Below are 22,837 nucleotides of genomic sequence, written 5' to 3' on the forward strand. Positions count from 1 at the left end.
GTCACACTCCAAGCAGAGGTTCCGCTCTGACTGTTGTTGTTTTTTTTTGTAGCTATTTCGTACCGTTTTCTTAGTCTTGTGGCTAAACATAAAAAAAACTGTACAAGATAGGAAGCCCAATAAAAACGCCTCAAGACACGTCAAAAAACAGCTGAAGCCAAACGTCTGCTTGGAGAGTGTGACTACTGCACTACAGAACAGTTACAACAGAATGCAGAATACTGTAAATGCATTTAATTTCATGTTAGTGGGAAAGTGGAGTGTTCGCGGTGGTTTTAGGTTTGCGGTAGTGCCATACACTGCAGTCACATACTGTAAGTGTAATGGAAAAATGTTCGCGGTGGTTTAAGTTCGTGGTAAGACTGCCTCTTGAATAAACGCAAACCTAAAACCACTGCAAATATTTCTGCATTTACAGTAGTAGTTTTTACAAAGATGGAGGCCCCAAAGTCTAACTTCAATTTTTTTTCACAACCTATGATGTGCCAACAAACAAAATTTAAAACCAGCTGTTCTAGGCTTATCTTTTTGACAGACACACAGAATAACACTGCCTGAAATATATTTTATGTATAATATAACCTTTATTTTTCATAAAGGTAAGGCCACATTGATTTGATTATATGGATAACATCCTCTGGGAACCCCAAAACTGATACGGATGAAACAAATTACCTTCATTATGAAATTGGTCAAGAAGGTTAAACCTATGATTGAACACACAGAATATAGTATACCGAACAATAGATTCTTCATTTTTGTTCTTTCACATCTTCTTTGATCTGGAATATTCTATGACATTTGTATATGTTTTCTGATATTTATTTTTGCAATCCACGTCACATATTTGCTTATTTTAAAGCTCCTTTGTATGATATGAATAAAATTTTTTTTATCTATTTTTGGAAATAGCCCGAAATGACCTTATGGAAACATCTGTATGTAGTATCTGATCATGAGTCATATTCCACGAAATGTTTTTGCCTGCGATGTTTCTGTCAACATAATGCATACCTATTTTGAGCGAGATCAATAGTCAATGATATTTTCATTAAGTTTGCACAATAAGACAATATAAAGGATGAAACAACGTGAGATGTTGCCATTACCTATTTTCTTTCATCTATTAAATAAAAAGATAACATGCCACAAGACGAAATCGAAGCTCTACCTCTGAGTTTGTGTGAATTTTTTGATACCATTTTTCTAGAAACCGAGTTGGTAGAGTGTAGGGTCGACTGACCAACTGACCATGACCATGGAGTACTGATATACCACACTGCCTCCAGGAGGGACGAGTCTTCCTGCAACGCTGCAGTACCTGACTAACTGCTAGGGGGCCAATATGATTTGAGCCGAGCCTCTGTTTGGAGAGTACAAGCCATGCACACACCACTGTTTACTGACAACACGTAGACACGTACGGGTCGCACGTAGACAAGTTGACATCTTGCCGTTATGCATGATGGTATGATGTCATCTGATAGTGATAACTGATAAAGGGTGTAGGCACTGACGTGGACTAATGAGAAGAGTCCAGAAGGTCGCCACATACAACGGTTTGTACTGGTCACCTCGGCACATTTCACCTGGGTCTCCGGACTAAGACGGACAACTAGCACTTTTAACAGAAGACAGAGCGGGTTATCATTTGACGGTATTGTGAACTTCTTTTCTACCATGTCCTACTCTAACAGTGGTTCGGCTCCGGCTGTTGTTTTTAAACGTGTTTTTAGGCATTTTTGTCCGGCTTTTTATTGTGTACCGCTTTCTTTATATCCGATGACCAAACTTGAAGAAAACGTTACATAATAGAAAGCATAAAAGACGTAAAAAAAAAAACAGCCAGAGCCGAACCTCTGGTTTGAGAGTAATTACTATCGCCAGTGTACATCAGACATGTTGACAAAGTTAACTGGTGATTTTTTTCAACAAAAAGTTCTTGTTCTAGTTATGTCATTTCTATCTCGATCTATGTGTTTGATGATCGCCCAACACGCGTTGCACATTGAACGAGAGTTCTTTTGGCCAGTCTGGTAAGACTAACTGGAATGTGTGGAAGTGATTAGGTTTATGGGGCATTGACAGTTCCGTGTGCCGACAGAGGTTAGGCCGTGAGACATCAAGAAAGAGTAAAAAAATAGAAAGCCTGATAAAAACGACTAAAGAAACGTAAAAAAAACCAGCTGGAGCCTAACCTCTGTTTGGAGAGTAACGCTTAGAGGAGTAATTGACTCGACCGGACGCGTTCAAAGGCTGTGAAATAAAGCATTTAAATACCTGTTCTTTTGCAGAGTATTTACAACAAATAAATATGCCGTGGAACGTGCTGCTACTCACCGCCATGGCGCTCGCTGCCGTTCAACACAGAACGGAAGCCGGTACGTTTGCGTATATATTCCTAGCCTCTACCAGGCTCCACAGGTCGCTAATAAAGTAACAGAAATTGGAAAAATATAGACACATAACATACGAGTGGAGTTTGCTGTCCGAATAGTATGCGACCAGCTAACTCTGCTGGCATGCTATCTGGCTATATTTGTCTTATTTCTGCTATTTTCCTGGCGGCCATAGTACTTTTTAATAAATGCTCGCGTGCGAACCCCCCTTTATACCCCCAATCTTTCCACTCGGGCAGCGATCGCTGCGACCGCCAAAAGATTTCCCAGGTCGCTCATCTATTTCGTCCATAATACTCCCTTTCCAATAGGACGGCGCTCTCGTCGCGCTCTCTTTGCGACCTAAAATTTTACAGATCGCTCAACGAACTGTATGAAAAAAAACCTTTGTAAACTTTGTGTGTTTTGGTGTCTTTTCGATCACATTTTAAAAATTTTGTATACTAGTAATATATCCGGTATGATATCGACGTTTACATATATCCGGTTTAGGTCGCAGTTAGAGCGCAGCGCGATCGTATTCTATTGGAAAGGGGCCCATTATAAAGAGCGCATTTTGACGTTATATGTAGCGAATCCACGTGGCATTGCTAGCTAACAAAAACGTCTAGCTTCGTCATCAGTCTGATTGAGCCCGCTTTGCTTTTACCTTTTATACTGAGGAAACTTCGTCCTGAGCCAAACGCGCTGCCGATAACGCCACGCTATCCTTATTGATTGTTTTAAGCGATATTAACACAATGCGGTCTAAAACGTAAACAAGTGTGATATGTACACAACGTCCTTTTCAGCAGTACTGGGGGAGTCACGGAAGCTGATCTTCCCCGAACTACGCACTGTAAGTAACTACGCCCGACTGGACACCGCGCTGGCACAGGACCTCACCAGCTTCACTCTCTGTGTGCAAATGCGCTCTGACGTGCCATACAGCCTGATCAACTACTACCAGATGGGGATAGTCAGCTACGCAGTGCCGAGCAATCACAACGAGCTACTATTGTTCATTGAAAAGGGTTTTAACGTAAGTGAGGAATCATATGCAACGCTAGTTTAGCTTTATCAGCGGGCAAACCGATACATGTGACGTGTTATTTTTAAGAAAAAGATATGGCATGGGATATCAAGTCGACGAAAGGTTTCAAATTGCATTTCTGTCGACTAAGCTTGATCCATGAAAAAACATTGAAAACAACGGATGTAGGTTACCCCGTGGATAAAGGTGAACTATAGAAATTATGAAAAATTCTAAAGACCCAAACCTCCGTGAATGAATCAATTGCGCTTGAAAAGTAAATTTTTGCTGCAGAATTTCGGACAATACCGTGTGATCCCTACCTGATGATAGTTCAGTACCAAGGGCAGTGTGTGATGGTAGTTCAGTACCAAGGACAGTATGTGATGGTAGTTCAGTACCAAGGACAGTATGTGATGGTAGTTCAGTACCAAGGACAGTGTGTGATGGTAGTTTAGTACCAAGGACAGTGTGTGATGGTAGTTCAGTACCAAGGACAGTTTATGATGGTAGTTCAGTACCAAGGACAGTGTGTGATGGTAGTTCAGTACCAAGGACAGTGTGTGATGGTAGTTCAGTACCAAGGACAGTGTGTGATGGTAGTTCAGTACCAAGGATCACTAGCCGTGGGAGTTTTCATGGGCTTGGATGAAAGGCCGTATTAAAGCCTCTGGCAGGGAAATCTGTATTCAATTGACAAAAAGTGTAAAACCTTCTTGAATGCAAAGCCAGAATGTGTTCCAGATATTGGTCCAACGTTCCCACTTGATGCGATGTTGATTTCTACTTTTAAGTAGAAATGAACATCAAGTAGGGATGTTGGAATTGAAAGCACAATTTGCAAATGTCATGACGGATTATGGCTCTTCCACAGTTGGACATCATCGGAAGAAGAAGATTATGCTAATTCTGCTAACAAACTAGGTATAGTTCAGTACCAAGGACAGTGTATGATGGTAGTTCAGTACCAAGAAACAGTGTGTGATGGTAGTTCAGTACCAAGGGCAGTGTGTGATGGTAGTTCAGTACCAAGAAACAGTGTGTGATGGTAGTTCAGTACCAAGAAACAGTGTGTGATGGTAGTTCAGTACCAAGGGCAGTGTGTGATGGTAGTTCAGTACCAAGAAACAGTGTGTGATGGTAGTTCAGTACCAAGGGCAGTGTGTGATGGTAGTTCAGTACCAAGGGCAGTGTGTGATGGTAGTTCAGTACCAAGAAACAGTGTGTGGTGGCCTGTCATGTTACCCCGAAATAGCTATTCGGGAGCCCCAGATAGGAAAGTTTCTTTGGTACCAAAGAATCATAGCAATCCATCGACAGGGGTTATAGGTGCGAACAAGCAAGAAAAACAATACCTCTCATCGAGATGACTCTCTTCCCTGAGGCAAATATCAAATATCTGCCATCTACTCCGTGCTGATTTATTGCTTTTTATAGTCAGATCTACATTTTAACTGCGCAACGTATAGTAATTTGCCAGGGTGACGAGTCAGTACACGTACAGCTATGGTGTTTTTCACGTACATCTTTTCTGTTTGTTGCCAAAGCCAAGCACACACGGATCCTGTTATTTTTGTCCTTTGATTATAAGGTAGTTTGCTTACTTGTATGAATGGCATCGATTTTCGTCCGTTTACAAAATTGTGAAAATTGTTGCAAAGTTTACTCTGTAACTTTATTTTGTGGTGTATAGTCAACTTTACTGTTTGCCGCGTAAATAAAGCTCCCTTGCTGTGATGAAAAAAGCATGTCCCTAGTCGGCCGTCTGGCGATCCGACCCGTGGTCGGGCTGGAACCTCGGGTGATACGGAATACACCGTGTTGTATTCTTCATGCACGGGCCGGCTACGCCTATAGCGCCGATATATATATTTTTTTCTTGGGCCTAACAAGATATTGTTTTTCAGTTGTATATGTATGACTACATCTTGATGGCTAACCCGGCCTCCCCATGGGACGGAGAGTGGCACACCGTCTGCACCACCTGGCGTAGCAGCGACGGTGCCTGGCAGTTCTACGTCGACGGCGCACTGACGGCCTCCGCCTCAGGGTTCTTGGTTGGAGGTAGAGTCCGCACGGGTGGTATGTGGATTCTCGGACAGGACCAAGACAACGTCGGGGGAGGATTCGCCGCGCACCAGGCCTTCAGTGGAGAGATGTCGCAGGTAACGTTATCTGTATCTGTATGATCTGTATCCATATAGCTAGCCGGTATAACCACCCCTTGGTGTAACACACCAGCTTCTTGCACACATCAATCCTAGGTTGGTAACTCGGGCACTGTCCTATGTTGGTAACAGGCATGACTGTTTCTTGTTTTGAGCTGGTATTTGATACTTACCAGTCTGTACGTCTATCAGTTTATTGGTCAATTTGTATGTACTTCATGCAAAGTCTGGGCATTTTCCTTCTGTCTTTAAGTGACATCCACTGCAGTTTTATTTTCATTTTGGTAACAGGTGAACCTCTGGGACCGCGTGCTGTCTGCGGATGAGATAGGTGCGGACTGTAACCACCATGGTAACGTGATTGACTGGGACACGACCAACATCGAAATCTTCGGCCAGGTCACCACTGCTGAGTATCGCTGTCGGCTTCGTAAGTACAAAAATATCCGGGAAGGTCTTAGGTTCACCTCCGATGGAGATATTGTATTTGTGTGTGTGTTCCACATCTATAAGGCTTAGTCAGTAATAGGCCCAATTTCCAAACTGCAGAAACGAAACATACAAGTTTCTTTTATGGAATGTATACGCAAATTATGCTCATGACTAATTTTGTTTCTTGAGCATCATTTTTTATAGCACATGACAAGGCTATGGCATCAAGAAGTGAAAAAGAAAAATCCAAATACATGTATTTGATAGAGGTGTGACATATTTGTTGTTTCTTGTTGCAGCTTGCACCGCTGACATTGTTCTCGTACTCGACGTTTCTTCGAGCATCTCGCGGGACCAGTTCGTCCTCGCCCGGGACTTCATGATGTCTTTCGTTGAATGTGCAGCTTTGCGAGACCAGGATATTTGGGTGAGTCTTAGAGAGCTTTAAAGCCAAGCAGGAAAGTGTTGTTACCTCTGGATTTACAATGCGAAGGCATTGTAAGCAATTAGCGTGTTTGTCTGTATGTTTGTTTGTTTGTTTGTTTTTATTGTCGTGAGTCCATAGGTCACATGAATATTGCAGACTTGCAGCATGTTAAGCGCAAGTGGTGTAATATAATACTTGGAGAATTGGAAGTAAATGTTTGGCTCGGGTTTATGCATATGGTGTTGTAGCTCTCAACACAGAGTCTAGTAACTCATGGTTTCGTCGATGAAGGTTAGACATCCAGGTAAAAAGATATGCCAAAAAGTAGTTAGTCAAGCAACTGGATATGGTTTTGGAAATGGCCAGATGTTTCAACTACCATCCACTAGTTTTCGAAAACTTGGGGTGGCCACTTTAAGCTTGTTACAACGATGTTCAGCCTTTTTATCTTTACCTTTTTCTTACCCCTTGGTTTTTACATAGATTGGAGTCATGCAATACACCTGTGAAGCTTCCACCTACATCGCCCTGGGACAATATGCACTGGGCAGTGTTCAGTTGGGACCAGCCATCCACTACATAATGTACCAGGGAGGCGAGACCCGCACAGGCGAGGCAATCCGCAAAATGAGGAGTACGGTACGATGTGATCTTATCTATTGTCCCTTTTGACTGTGGCACGAAAGCTAATGCTGTGTAGGAACTGAAACACTAGAGGCGAGTAGAACAGTTTTTACCCCAAGCTCACTCCCGGGATTCGAACCCATGACCTATCGAGCTGGACCCGGGCAGCCAAGCTCCTAAAACCAAGGACGCTACCGATGTCGCCACAAAAGCTCAGAGCTCCTTAGCAAGGTTGGTAGGCGGAAGTTGAACCCCACTGTTACAGAACACAGCCCCGCCTGGTACAGAAGATTAGAATACACTCGCTGGGTCAACACACAGAACCAATTATACAATGACGCAGGTGCTTTAATAGATTGTACTTCCTGAGGTAATTTTCTTGTGTTTTCTTCTGTTTGCTCAGTCTGGTTGGAGAGACGAGCTGGAGATTCCTCGGGCAGCGGTGATTCTGACAGACGGACAGGTATGGAGACATGTCTTCGCCTGTGTCAGGTGTGCTTACCTATGTCAGGTGCTTTTTACCTATGTCAGGTATGCTTACTTATGTCAGGTGTGCTTACCTGTGTCAGGTGTGCTTACCTGTGTCATGCATTCTTACCTGAGTCAGGTTTGCTCACTTGTGTCAGGTGTGCTTACCTGTGTCAGGTGTGCTTACCTGTGTCATGCATTCTTACCCGTGTCAGGTGTGCTCACTTGTGTCAGGTGTGCTTACCTAAGTCAGGTGTTTTTACCTGTGTCAGGTGTTTTTACCTGTGTCAGGTGCTTCTTACCTGTGTCAGGTGTGCATACCTGTGTCAGGTGTGCTTACCTATGTCAGGTGTGCTCACCCATGTCAGGTGTGCTCACCCGTGTCAGGTGTGCTCACCCGTGTCAGGTGTGCTTACCTATGTCAGGTGTGCTTACCTGTGTCAGGTGCTTCTTACCTGTGTCAGGTGTGCTTACCCGTGTCAGGTGTGCTTACCTATGTCAGGTGTGCTTACCTGTCTTTTTTTACCATTTTCCCAGACGACTGATGACTACGCTAATGAAGCCGAAGCCGCGCGGAATGCAGGTGTTGCCCTGTACAGCGTGTCTGTGGGGTTCCCGGCTCTTATAAACAACGCTGCGCTGGCAACTATCACCAACGATAACGGCCGCGTGTTCGCCGTCAACCAACCCTGCGATGCTGCGGACAAAATCGTGGCCGACCTGTGTGGTGGGTAGCACTAAACATATCTGTGTCTTGTGTCAGTGGCAAAACTCAGGTAGAGCTTTCAGCTCAGAATCCAGAGGTCCCAAGTTCAATATTCGCCTTGCCCCTGACGTTTTGTCCTTGGGAAAGGCAATTTACATGACCTTCTTCACTTCACCCGAGTGCTTGACTCCGGTCGGGGAGGAAAAAGAAAAGACTATCTTTACCTTCTGTCTGTACTTTAATATATTAGTTACTAACTTGAGTGCAGTGCCCAATTGTCCTCGTCTGAGGAAAGCAAATAGAAAAAAATCATATCTGACACCTAAGAATTAGACCAAAAGTGGTATAGTGGAGCTTACAATTATTATTGATATCAATCAAATATATATTACCTGTAACTTCATTGTATTTAGCCCAGACTCAAGAGGTCATGGGTTTCTGTGAAAGAAAGAAACAACAACAAAACAACAACAACAAAGAACAAACCAAATACCTATCACAGAAGTTACCACTATCCAGAATCTTATGATTGATAGTATGCCTGTTTTTGATATTGTTTCATAACTTACTTCCCTAATAACGATATGCAGATAGATTCCGCTTTTTGCACCACAAAGCAGTTTCTCATCAAGCAACTAGAAATGATTCTGGAAATTTGGATCTTATACATTGCGTATGATATTACTGTAAATGCATTTAAGTTCGCGGGGATTTAATTTCGCGTTAGCGGGAAAATGGAGTTTTCGCGGTGGTTTTAAGTTCGTGGTAGCGGCATAGACTGTAGTCTCTTACTGCCATGGAAAAATGTTCGCGGTGGTTTTCAATTCGCGGTTCAGAAAAACGAAAACCGCAAACCGCAAACATTTTCTTCATCGATGATTCCTTTTATGCTTTCAGGGTGAAGAAATAAAGAGAAATCTGGGCCGTATGACCTGACCTGACCTGACCTGACCTGACCTAACCTGAACGTTCCTGTGACCCTCAACTGGCAAACGGACATCCTGTAATCTCCAAACAGATGTTTGGGGTTACATATCCTCACATATTCTCTTTAATCATCTTTGTTGAAACGGGCAATAACGGGGCATTCGTAAAATATCTTGACTCTTTCTCCCAACATCTGCTTGGAGATCAGACATTTGAAATTTTTGTTCGAGAACATACATCTCACACCCTAGAGGTCTGATACTATCTGAGAACTTTGGCGATATCAGAAGTTCTATCTCAACCGAAAAGCATTGACATCTCCTCAATGGCCAATTCAAAACACCAAATAAAAATAAACCTGCTTCCTTTCTTGTGCTGATCCTGAAAGTTAATATCAAACTTGACACTTCCTCTGGAAAACAGGACATTGTTTGAAAAAAAAAATAGAGAAGAGTGACAAATTTGGAATTCATCTGCGAAAAAAGTTACCATTTTCCATTGTTTTTGACATAGAATGTTATCCTACTTACCAATACTGAATATCACTTGCATACTACAAAGAAAATTATTAACGTTACTCTATCAATCCCTGTAAAATCAAATGCAATACTGAAAGACGACTGGAACCATTCCTTAATATTCCCTTATTGAAACAAATTCAAAGGTCAAACCTGAAATGGCACCAATGAAAAGTGTCTGACCAATCTCATCCATTTATTTTATTTTTTGCCGGCTATAATAATAGTGATTTGTAGGTGATGATCTTCCCTTATGCTTTTTAGCTTAATCATTTCTTCTTCTTTTAAGAATCATATATCATGCTTAAGAAATCTTTATCTGGAGGTCAAGAATACTGCAAGTATTAAATTTGAAGTGGTCATCAAAAGTATATCTGAACATCCAAAATGTGGAAATCTCAACTAGGAAACACAGAAGGTCAGACATCGAAGTTAGGGCTGTCCATTGGCAAGCATGTTATAATACACTGAAAGAAGGCTTAAAAAAAAGTGCTAACCCATATTTCAATCTTAATAATTCTTCTCCACCAGAAAGTCACTACGGTCTAGTTTATAAACATTCAAAGAAAACCGGGGGTTGTTCGCCTCATTCTCCGAGAAAAGCTCACCCTATGAAAGAAACCTCACCTTTGACCCCTGTTCCCTCCTGATACAACCGGTAGCACCCTATAACTCAAATCTGTCCTGACACCAGCTAAACTGCTAAACTGAACAAATTTTGACCCAAACAGGAAAGATTAGGCCCTACCTGTCCCTTCTAACTGAAATAGTCTCCAGATTGGGCAAAAATTTTCAAGGAAAAAAAGGATTTTCAAGGATTTTAAGTCACACCCAAATCGCAACGCAACTCTGACGTCAGCCCAGAACCGCCAGACTTACCCCTGAGTGCGGGCGTGGTACTGAAGACGATACGGGAGAAGAAATGCCAGGATATGTAGAGATTTTTCACAATCTATTTTTTTCTGTTTATTAGGCCGATCTTGTTATATGGATGACACCCCCTAAACAACCAAAACTGTTTTGAGCCTTTGAAGAAGATAATTAAAAAAAATTGCCTTCACGGTGTCATCCCTGTATGAAAGGAGAGTGCAGATAATCATGACAATATGACATCTAAGTAGTCATGAAGGTACAAATGACTGAACACACTGAACATTGTGTACCAAGCAATAAATTCTATATTCCTGTTCTTTACATTTAGTCCTTTGGGTTTGGAAAACTTCACTCGATATATATGTGAGTGTAATTCATATATTGAAACCAAATGGCCATCAATGAAAAGCTGATGAAAACTTGAATTGTTCTTTGCCTCTGGATTTAATTTGAAGTTAATTTATCACCCTCATTTCTTTAACCTGGGAATTAAGATAGTGAAAATGATGATATATGATATAATCTAAGACTGTTTAGATGTTGAAAACTTTAGTGCAAACAGTAATAAACATTACATTGCCTATCAGAACACACATTTAACTTTGTAGGCTAACTGTAAGCGCATCTATTTTTGCGTGTTAACTAGGGGTGGGTACCGGTACAGAAAATTCAGGTCCAGGTCCGGTTCAGGTCCAGAGGATAAGGTCCAGGTTTGGACCTGAACCTGGACCTGATTCAGTACGTAAGAACTTGTGAATGGACGATACTCAAAACAATGGTCCATTTTGCAACAAAAACATCTGTTTTGTGGAGTATTTGACTCCCAGTGGCGTTTTAAAATCCTACAAGGCTACTACCTCTGTACGATTGGCTGTAAAACTTGGTAGAAATGACTATAGACTATACTCTACTTCGCTGTTGCTATTTCCTTCACCGGTAAGCCCCGAAACGTGTGTATTATAATGTGTTCATTTTCCAATCGGTCCAACATCCGGTCCACCCAATTTTTTCAGGTCCGGTTTTTCTGGACCGGTCCAATGAGAAAAACCGGTTTTGTACCGGTACATCGTACCGGTACCCAGCCCTAGTGTTAACAGTTATAGAACCGTGACCTACGCCGGTAAAAATGTCAACACTGCAGAACTATTTAACATCTTAAAGCTGAAACTTCGGTAATAGTGACCGTAACATGTCCCTCTGTTAAAGTAGATATAAGAATCAAAGAATGAATAAATAAATTACGTATATGCGGAAATATGAACTGCTCATTCATTCTTTCGTCATATTAAATATTTGCGCATGCCGGTAGCGTAGACAGGCTAGGAATGTAACACAAGTCGTGTAATTGACATAAATAAGAAAAAGTATATAATTCGAGTGTTTTCCACCGAAAGAAACACATTATTTCAAACAGTTGCCACTATTTCACCAAGCTTTCACCACCTAAATGATGACCAAAAGACTATATTTCTACTAAAAGCACAAAATCCCGCCATCATACAGAACGTGGGACAGTTCATTAACCACTGCCTTCAAAGAAGAAGTCAAACCCGACAATAGTATCCATAGTATCATGTAGTTGATTAGACTTTAGACTGTATATGCAATTAGTCCTCGGGCATGATTTTGCAAACAAACATTAAACTATCATTACAGTGTGCCTCCTTGAAACTGGTTTGCCAAAAGAGCATGCAGACCTACAGTCAAACCTGCCCGAGCGACCACCTCTTCTCAGCGACCACCTGGCCATTTCGACCGCTTTTTCTCGGTCCCGATTTATTTTCCCATTGACGTAAGCATTAAGCGACCTTTTCTCAACGACCACCTGGCCAACGCGACCGCGACCGGCCCAAATTGAGAACCATAGCGACCGCATCATTTTCAAAATTGAGGTTTTCATCGATTTTTTATGATAACTAGCGCGATTTTGTGCCGAAATCGGCCAGTTTGCGTCGAATTTTGGGTTAAATTTACAGTTTACAGTGTGCATGTTGTATTTGACATTAAAGACCTCGCTTCTTTGCGTGCGTGCAGTATGCTTGCTATTTGCCACTTAACACAACGGAAACCATTTATACATTGCATCGGGCATGTTTTGAGTCGATACTCTTCTCAGCGACTACTTGTCCAAATCGACCGCTTTTTTCCGGTCCCCCGGGTGGTCGTCTTGGGCAGGTTTGACTGTATTCTCCAAGCAAAGGTTGAGTCGCGGAGCGGAGCTAGCTGGTAAATATCCCTACTGCTACTATATCTCCGCGACTCAACCTCTGCTTGGAGAATAATGCTGACTTACTCTACAAGCAGAGGTTCGGCTCCGGCTGTTTTTGACATGTTTTAGGCGTTTTTGTTGGGCTTTCTGTTTCGTACTGTTTTCTTTATGTCTACAGGCAAAGCTTGGCCCGCAGACTGTAACGAACAGTACAAAACACTGCAGAAAGTCCGACAAAAACACGTCACAAAATAGCCGCTGGAGCCGAACCTCTGCTTGGAGAGTAGGCTCTTTTGACTGTGTTGGGAAGTACTCTCCAAGCAGAGGTTCGAGGGGGAAATCGCAACCTTTTTCTTATGGCTTTATGCGCCGTCTTTTTTCGACCAGCCTCCCCACCTACGGCACATAAGGGAAAAGCCGCGATTTTCCCCACCAACCTCTGCTTGGAGAGTAGTTAGGAAGACAGGCGACGACTAGGGTTACAGCCAGTCATTCACCTTTCCCCCAGTAAGAGCTCTATTAAAAGGCCTGTCAATCCGGTTCGCACGTACTGCTACTGAGACGTTACTTGACACAGAGAAACCCCGACTGAGCTTTCAAACGTAACGATTCTTACTGGTTTGTGCGTGAGGTTACTTGACCTGTCTAAAGTGAATCGATGCGGTATTATGAGTATTGCAAAGTGTCGGGGGAAAATCGTACGAGATATATTATATTAAGAAAAGACATAGAAATGTTGTGATGATATATAGTGTCAACGTGTCATGTTCTATCTAAGATAGTTTCTATTTGCATCTAAAACAGACCAATCTTAAATGGCCTTGAACTTGTGCTATTTCACTCATGGCCCAGTGCTCGGAAACTTGCACTCTCCAGGCCAAGCAGAGGTTAGGCTTCGGCTGTTTTGACGCGTGTTTGGGGCGTTTTTGTCGGGTTTTCTATTTTGTACCAGACAAAAATGCCCGAAAACACGTTCAAACAGACGGCGCCGAACCTCTGCCTTGAGAGTACGGTAACTGGGTGATACAGTGGAAGCCGCTTAATTGCACACCCAATTTGCCGGCGAATCCGTGCAATTGACCGAAGTGTGCGTTTATCCGACGTGCAATTAACTGGCTTCCACTGTACTGGCTATCTGACACTGTACATGTTGTACTGTACGTGGTCACTACAGGTCCCCAAGCAAATCCAGTTTAGGTTTTACCTGTGATTTTGAGGTCTTTTGAACACATACAAGAGGGCTTAGAGCTCACGCAACAAATCTTCTAATAGAAAAAGCAACAACACAAAGAGTCGTAGAGGCATGAGTAAAACACCGAGCCGAATCATACATCTGCTTGGAGATTGAGTAGTCTAGCAATAGGCCGACCTCCCTGTTTGTTTGTTCTGTTTGTTTAAGAGGCGATTGAAAACAGTCTAGCCCTCGATGTTCCTTCCATGTATTGTATGACCCATGTATCTTCATCGATGCGCTTGTTGTGACTACTGTATCTTCTTATAAAAGTTATAACGTTATAACGAAGAAATGTAGAATCTTCGGCCAGGTAGGCCCTTGGGTAGGTGGAACTGTAGACCTCTACAGTTTTAATAGCCATGTGTATAATCAAGTAGGTCACGCTGTGTGTTGTAATTGCTTTATCGGCTGCTCCAATAGACTGGGAGGGAGCAGGGTGTGTCGGGGGCGTCGCCACGGGTCCAGCGGTGACTACAGCACCAAGCGGGCACCGACTGGACATGGTGCAAGCCACGGACCGGCCCTGGGTACGTGCACTCCCCCAGCACGGGACCAGGCAGTGATTCAATCAACGCGAACCAATCACGGCCCGACTGGGCCACTATCAGCCAATCATAACGTCAAACGTCATATACAAAGAGCCAATCAGAGAGAGGGACAAATCTTTGATCTACGGGGGGCTGGAAAGGTGCCAGTCTGGGTAAGGCGCCGAAGAATGAAGCATCAGTCGTAAGACTCTTATGCATTGATCCTTTATAGATTAATGATAAGCAGATTGAAAATGTTTTAGAGAATGTGATATGGCGACTGGAGTCGTTTTGAATGGCCTTGTGGCGCACGCGGGAAAATTAAGGTGAGTAGTTTCTTGTATTTCCCGCGACGAAGACACGAGATCCAAAGACTCCCCGTGCCCGTGCTGTGAAATTGATGTTTGCACAACCGCCCTTATTGTGATTGAATCATTTAACCTTTTCTGGGTAATGTCTGCTTATGGATAATATAGGTCTAAGGTTATATGTCTGGTTGTACTTGCATTTTCTCTTTACCGTACTTGGCAAGCTCAATTGAATCATAGACACAGTTTTGGATATGTTGTAACGTTACAGGACGTTCAATTAGATCTTTATGAATCAATTAATGAATTGTGTCTTGACCGAAAGGCCTATATAGCAAAACTTGAAAACAGTCTTTCGCCCAAAACTTCGCCAACAATTTTTTACTAGTAATGTCTCTGAAAATACATTACCGGGAACAGGTGAATTAAAGGGAGACAAATTATGTTGCAAGAGCAGTCATTATCATGTATATGTGCAATCACCATATATTAGCCTCTGTATCTGTAACATTACATAGATATTACTGTAAGTTTATACTACCGCCCGTTTTTCTGTGAGAAACACTTCAAGGGTACCATTTTTTATAATGTTGACATTCACGCCAAGCTAGCTCTATGAGGACGTGACTTTAATGTTTGTATTGTTGCCTTTGTTGTCTTGGACGAAGTTCAGAAAATGTTGGCTAAGCACTTGGCGAACACGTGTTCAATTCAAACACCTTCTACAATGTATTTGGTGCTAGGCACTACTTAATGTTACCTGGTCAGGACGTAAATTGGGAAATTTTGCGATGGTTTTCATGTCACGGTAGGAAAAAGGGGTTGAAAATCGCGGTATTTTAAATTCGCGATTGAAATAATTTTGTAGTACAGTAGTCATCCATGGGAAACATTTTCGCTGTGTCGTGAATTCGTGGTGAACAGGTTCAGTGAAAATAAAGTCACCGCGAATATTTTGCGATTTACAGTAAACAGCTGCAGGCTTGCTCGACAGGACTTTGAATTCCTAGGCAAGGCCTCTTCCATAAATTCTTAGGACACCAATCGTTTGGGTATTAGGACTTTCTGTATGGTCCTGTATGTGTACAAATAGTTTGGGACGTTTTCCGGATTGCCAAATAACGTTATAGTTTTGATGGCACGTCACTCTTTCCCCTTGAATGTTTAACAATGAACAAATAACATCAGGCACTCAGTTGACAAAAGGGATCAACCTGAAGATTCTTTCAAATCACACACTCACTATCCGGTTTATCGTCTACTGTAACCCCGTCAGACGACATGCTTAACGTTACAGATAAAAAATCTAAATAAAATCGATTTCAAGTATCTATCAAAAAGTTTTCCTCAGAAAATCGTTCTTCTTGAGCCAGTGGTCTCCAGAAAAAGCTTTTAAACCCCTTCCCATATGTTTACCGTGTTCTTTTTTATGTAAAACAAACATGTGATCAGTGACAAGTGGATTGTTGTCTCGATATCACGCACGGCACACGCAGACGACAGGACAGACAACCCTGGTCACGAGGTCACGGCCATGACTCTCGGTCCCAAGGCGTGACTGAAAAAACAAACAACCTGATTATCTCCTAGCAGATGTAGAAAGACATAATTGTCACGTTCCTCAAGCTTTCAGCAGCACTTGGCTTTCCTCACGTTCGCCGATGGATATTATTGGACGCTTGGATACTGTCTAGTCTCCATAGCAGGCTCCCTGCAGGCCTTTTCCAAGTCTTTTTTTGGCTCATAATACACTTTTGCTGGCCATTTCTTGTCAAGCGACCCTTTACAAAAAAAAAGAGATGGCCAGCAAAAGTGTATCATCAAGGAGATTTTATCCTAATCAAAGCTCCTTGGTATTATGAGCCAAGAGAGCCTGCTATGGAGGCTAGATACAGGAGGAACTGATACCTGGCACAGAATGATACGCAGACAAACACGGGGGTACACCCATGTTCTGACAACAATACATACACGTATCAAATCCCCCTTGGCTATCTCTAAACAGATCTTTTGTTTACGGAAAAATATTGCAACATTTCGGTCTGTTTCTTGCACACAACTAAGCAACCGTCGATGACACTTTTCTGCTTGGAGCATTCATTGGGATTTCATTTCAAATTAAATCCTTGCCATATTTCAGACAAATGTAACCCCGATTTTTAATATCTTTAATTCTGCACTCGAAACGTTTGAGAAACCTCCATGTAATACCGTGTACTTCTCACTATCGTAATAATACGTGCTAAGGATCGGGAATTTTACTATGACCGAGATCCTGGTTCAGTCAATTTTAGAAGGCCTAAGTTTTTTCTTCTTCTTAAATTCTATTCTATTTCTAGGACGCCATTGTTGATGATTCGTGACTCACCTCTGACCGGATAATAAGAGGGCAGGGTTTTTTATCGGGTCTGTTTGACAGCTTGATTATGATTTATACCTGTCATGTCATTAACCGACCCCCATCGATCATTTTATTCATTCTTTTGTTTATCAAAATTCATTACAGAAACGGTGGAAATAACACAGGTTTAGGTCAACTTTAGGACATTGCAAGACCTTTTCGGTCTGTTTTTTAAGTGAAGGACAAAAAGATCGCGTTTTGGGCCATGGGGTATTTTGCATTTTAGCTTTTACCTATAGCCCGAAGGCGTCCCTATAAAATTGGCTTGTTTACCGTTTGCAAGGACACCGTATAGCTTAAGGGCAAGAGTATATGGTTGGCGCGATTCTAGATGTATACATTTCCCACAACAACCTATAACTTGTATTGTCGTATTCCAAACTGCAGAAGAAAGTTGCCTCCTCAATTTGCTCTATGTACTAGTACTGTGTTCCCTTCGTTGTATTGGCTTAACTTTGTCTTTTTTGGTTACTAAACTCGTCTGCATTCAAACTGATCTTCACGTGTCGCTTTTGTTTCAGGTGAAGGAGAGGCTCTACCTTACTTGGGCACTGAATGGATCCCCGAAATAAATCAAAGCCCATGGCAGGGTACGGCTCTACAAGCCGGGGATGATGAAACAAAACTATCTCTTCCTTGAAGAGTCGTACCTGGCTTTGGGTGCCGTCTTCACGTCGCTCACGGGCGCCTCCTAGCGGTTGGTTACGGCTCTGCTCTAACGAGGACTGCACCTGTACTGGCGACGACTGGCAGCTTGCTGAGAATTTATTGCGTTAACGTTCATAGATAACGTCCTTGACAGAAACTTGTAAGAGAAACCGTGTAACAGCGCCACCCTGCAGAGAATAATTGTATTGCAGCATTCATCAGCAAACAGGATTTGAGGGATGACTATACTAGTGCTATTGTATGTTCAGATATTTTGCAACATAGCAACAAATTACATTTACTATCAGCAGAAACATTGTGATCAAATGAACCCTAATGGGGTCTGAAAAAGGCTTAGGTTCGGTAGACTGGAAGCCAGCCTCTGAGGCTTTATATATTGAACAGTTCCCAGGATCAGTGACGGCTCCATAAGCAGGGGCTGTGTGCCAGGCTAGCCCCTGGTTGTTGGGCCGATACCTGGCTTTGTGGAAAATACATCCTAAACTCAGTACACTGGAACAAGTATGGTAAATGCATTTCTGCTGTTGATTAGATGAATAAAGAGTAATAGATGTAGTTATTGTTCCATTTCCCACCTTGGTTTGTGGTTGCAATAATCCTTTGGTATACATATGTCCGAAAATAATTTCATCAGGTTGGTAAAATATAGGATATATGAGAATTCTTTTTCGCAACCAGTAAGTACCTACTGGTTAATGGTTCTGAAAAAGAATTCTCCTATATCGGGTATACATATGTAATCTCCAAGCAGATTCCTCCGGTGGCATAAAACAGTAACATAAGCTAGGGAAGGACTTCACACACTTCACTTGCCACCGCGGTGGTAAATTTTACCCCTCTGCCGGCTGAAGTCCTTCCCCAGCTTATGTTACTGTTTTATGCCACCGGAGGAATCTGCTTGGAGATTAATACATATGATCATGGTATACATATTGTGGTTGCGTTAAGACAGGGGTATTCATATGGGATGTTGAGAATGATTTTAAGATTGTACATGTCTGAATGTTTGCTGCTAAGATAATGACGGTAGTGCAATACCATCTTCAGCAGCCAGAGGTACTCATTAAACAATCACATGTCCTGTATGTGTATAAAAATCTTTTGATAAACGTCAATTAAAAATTAAAAAAAAGATATACTTTCTGGTCTCTCGTCTTTGTAACTAGTATTCCATTCCAAAAAAAAAAGAGGAAAAAAAGTTCTTATCAATGCTATCTACAGTACATACCCATTTAAGTTCTGCATATTAAACTATAAGACAAAGTAGAAGACTCAAAAAGTGTCCATACTTCAAGCACAATATAGAAACTGTAGCTTTAATTAGCTTATGGAGTCAAAATAAGTGTCTTATTCTCTAAAGGACTGATTCTGAAGAAAAATCTGTGCACACAATTTGCATTTGTCTAAAATCTTATTCTGGCATAATTGTTACAATGTATATTAATAAAAAGACATTTTAGTTACATTTAAAAGCATTACACAAAATACAATACATCATTTAATAGCATAACAATTACAAAAATGTTATAATATATTAAAACTATCACTATATCAACAGTTTTACATGTATGATGTTAAAAACTATGATAGGATTATTTTTACGAGGTTAGATATGTCTGCCACAAACATTAAACAACCTTTGGAGAAGACAAGACAAAAATAGGACCAGAATAACATCACAATAGTACTGTCATGGTACACTTATAAAATTACTTTCGCAGAACAAAATTTTTGTTACTAGTACCTTTTATCAGAAGGGATCTAGAATAATGCAATATTGAGGGTATCTGAGTAGAGTGCACTTTGGATAGTTCTGTTTTTTTAGACGATTATAGCAAAAATACTGTCTGCTGTACAAAGACTGTACAAGGATCTCTGTACACTTAGTAAAAGTTCAGCTTATTACAAGCGTATAAGACCAGCCAACACCAGTTGTTTTAATGGTAAGAAATAAGTTTGATTTCATGAATAACGTTCACTGTTTGGACCCCAAAACTTGGAGCAAAAAAGCATACATGTACAAATGTAGATTCATTTTGAACAACATACTTTATGCTGTATTAATCTCTTTTTTTTTTTTTACAATTTGGAGCTTTAATTTAAAATCTTGAATTGTGCAAATTTAAAAAACGTGTGAGGGAAAAAGAAACCTTCACTAAAAGTTGATGATCCAAACTTCCCATTGTGGTGGGAATATCAATTAACAGCATAATCAAGTTACATGATTGTAAAAGATTATTATCAGCTACAAGTCCTGATTCAGATAGAGAAAAGGGGCTGCCAGTGTGCAGACATTCTTGGTGTTTTTCTGTGGCTTTCTTGTACTGTTTTCTGATCACTCGCATTTCCCGACATGGCCGAACTTGATTGATATGCCAACCCTAGAAGTGCTCAAGCTCCGATATTAGAACACACAAGTGGTAAGAAAACTGCCGTGCAAAAAAGCCACAGAAAACTGCCAGCCAACCACAATGTCTGCACAGGAGGTTAGTGGTAACTATAAGGTTAGACCGCCATGTTGGCGAGACTGCGTACAAACATGGGGTCGACGGCAGCGAGCTTGGCGGACAGGAAGGCGTGCATACTGAAGAGGAGAGCCTGCAGGCTGGGGCACTCCAGCTCCTGTGGAATAAACAAACAAATAAATACACATACAAACTTCATCCGCATGTCATAGCAATAACTCACAAAGCTTTGACCTCTAGGACATTGACCTGTCTCCTCGCATTGTAACATCAGTCAACAAGTAATATCAAAATGAACATTATTACAACATACAAACATAAAGGAAATATGAAAAAGTCTAAAGAGATAACACTGTAAAGATACCAAAGACTATGACAGAAAGGCACAAGACAATCCAAATGTTTTTGCAGGAGAATTTAGAACTGTTTTAAAGCGGCTGCCACAAAAGTGACTGAACTGCATACACTTTTCCACTCGATGATGTTTATCCTGTCAAAGACATTTATTTAAAACAAAAAAGTTCTGACCTGTGTCTCTATGTGCCTGAGGTTGGGGGACTGGAACAGGAGCTTGATTTTAGACTTGTTGTCATCTGAGGAACCCTTCAGCTGGGAGAACTTGTAGGTCCATAACACTGTCTGTACAGCGAAACATAGACGTAAACAAGTTGTCAACAATCTGAGAACGATTATTCAGAAAAAGAGAATACCACACGGCGTAATCATCTAACCTCTAAGGTTCCTGTCCAGAGTGCACCATCCAATGGTTGGAGGGGAATCCACCCCACAGGGGGACTGGTACAATGCAAAATGCAGCAGAAGTTGTACCAATTTTGTGTCCTCAAATTATATAAGATTATAAGAACATCAATTAAAACATCTGAATCTAGTATCTGAACCACAAAGCATGCAACACACATTCAAATTATTCCATGGAAATCTGTGTGATACAAGTACGTAGAAGACAGGTGGACACCGTAAAAAACAAACTGGTTTGTAACACCTGTATCAAACATTATCACAGCCTGTACAGGGAAACAATAACCAGCTGTCAACAACATGATAAATGTAAATATTTTCTTGTTATATTATGTAACTTTTCATCCTTTGTGACAAGATCCCACCTTTTACAAGCCATACAGCTGAAGGTGTTTTAATCCAAAATATATTTTATCAACAATTTGAAAGGTAGCTGTTTTAGACATAGACACAGTATACCACTAATTAAAAGTAGAAACTGATTTTGGGAAGTAGCTATGCTGATAATGCCTATCAAAATCTGTTGCCTCCCTTTTTGAGGGATATACACACGTAGGAGCTTGCATGAAGTACATGTATAAGGAGGAACCACCCACCTTATTTTCCCCATCGTACAGAGTAAAGCCAGAAGTGAAGTCAAGAGTAAGTGCAGACAGTCTCCTCTGCCAGCTCACTCCAAAAGTTTTCCTCTGTGGGAAGAAGAAAACAAACTTTGATATGGTGTAAAAATATAGTTGGCCTGGGCACCATGATGATCATAGAAACCACATAGTAACTTTTCGCTTTCGAGCCATGGACGTAAAGGGGACAGACTCCATGATTAGCCAACAAAAAGATTGAGTCAGCAGTTACTAGTGGTGCGTACCGAAGCTCACGTTCCGGTTCAGGTTCGGACTCGAGTCCAAAGATTCCGGTTCAGGTCCGGACTTATAAGTCCGGTTTTTGACGGTCGCTAATTTTCCCATATATACACAAGCATAAAGCGACTTGCTCTAGGCGACACATAATTTCGTCTCCGGCGCCCGCAACCACATTCGACCGGGCCGCATGCTATAAAGATATTGCCAAAGACGACTGCATCATTTTCAAAGTTGTAGAAACATCGACTTTTAATGAAAACTATCGGGAAATCACGGCAAAATCCGACCTTTTCCGCTTTTTTTTTTGACGGCCGAAATTTCAAAATGGCGCTTGCGAGGTCATAGGGGTCAATAGGATAGCCTACTGTAATGCGGGTAGAAAAGGATGCGTGCGGTGTTTTTATACTCTACATTTAACCTTACAAATTAATTGTAAATTTATTCGTTACAAAGATAAAGGCAGGAGGTATAAAATAAGTTTATGAACTTAAACATTTTTTTAAATAAAACGTGTCGGTACTTCTTTTTAACAAGCTGCTCACCCATGCTTTCAGTGAAGTATCCCGGCAAGCGGCAAATGTCAACAGTCGCCGGAGATTTGTTTTAGCTTGTTTATCTCGGAAATTTTCTTCATTTTCAGAAGATATGGGACTTAAAACCCTTACCAGGAGATAAACAAATCCACATACTTTATTTTCATGGGTAATATTGCTAAAGTGAACCTGTCATTTTTGCCGCGTTGCCGGATTTTGAAAGAAGGTTCCCGTGGCGCGACCATGTGCTTGGCCCGCTTATGGCGGTAGGACAATTTATTTTCGCAGAAATACGTTATTTTCTGGCCCGTTGGCTGC

General features: G+C 41.5%; 2 protein-coding genes and 1 long non-coding RNA gene across 5 annotated transcripts in view; 2 read left to right on the plus strand and 1 right to left on the minus strand.

Annotated features, from left to right (window-relative positions):
- Positions 1–1,505: 1,505 nt before the first annotated feature.
- Positions 1,506–9,704, plus strand: LOC118405108 (C-reactive protein 1.1-like). Of its 2 annotated transcripts, none has more exons than XM_035804513.1 (10): positions 1,506–1,657; positions 2,295–2,381; positions 3,194–3,420; positions 5,319–5,576; positions 5,871–6,009; positions 6,311–6,438; positions 6,922–7,077; positions 7,466–7,525; positions 8,068–8,257; positions 9,134–9,704. In XM_035804513.1, the coding sequence occupies exons 2-10, from the start codon at positions 2,315–2,317 to the stop codon at positions 9,136–9,138; spliced, it is 1,230 nt and encodes a 409-aa protein (XP_035660406.1). In that variant the 5' UTR covers positions 1,506–1,657; positions 2,295–2,314; the 3' UTR covers positions 9,139–9,704. The 2 variants fall into 2 exon arrangements, with proteins under 2 accessions (XP_035660406.1, XP_035660405.1); XM_035804512.1 differs by having other exon boundaries at positions 1,507–1,657; positions 3,191–3,420.
- Positions 9,705–14,664: 4,960 nt separating this feature from the next.
- On the plus strand, positions 14,665–18,477 carry LOC118404735. The gene is made up of 2 exons (XR_004829794.1): positions 14,665–14,850; positions 17,755–18,477. It is a non-coding gene; the product is annotated as an uncharacterized LOC118404735 (long non-coding RNA).
- A 727-nt stretch (positions 18,478–19,204) lies between these two features.
- LOC118404576 (gamma-2-syntrophin-like) overlaps positions 19,205–22,837 on the minus strand; it is a 73,787-nt gene continuing 70,154 nt past the window's right edge. For both annotated transcript variants that reach the window (XM_035803753.1, XM_035803752.1), the window contains 3 exons: positions 21,723–21,815; positions 20,896–21,006; positions 19,205–20,524 (listed from right to left, as the gene is read on the minus strand). In XM_035803753.1, the coding sequence (XP_035659646.1) occupies positions 20,408–20,524; positions 20,896–21,006; positions 21,723–21,815 (321 nt within the window). In that variant the 3' untranslated portion in view covers positions 19,205–20,407. The remainder of the gene's footprint in view (positions 20,525–20,895; positions 21,007–21,722; positions 21,816–22,837) is intronic.

This window comes from Branchiostoma floridae, chromosome 17 (assembly GCF_000003815.2).
Source record: "Branchiostoma floridae strain S238N-H82 chromosome 17, Bfl_VNyyK, whole genome shotgun sequence".
NCBI classification, from domain to species: Eukaryota; Metazoa; Chordata; class Leptocardii; order Amphioxiformes; family Branchiostomatidae; genus Branchiostoma; species Branchiostoma floridae.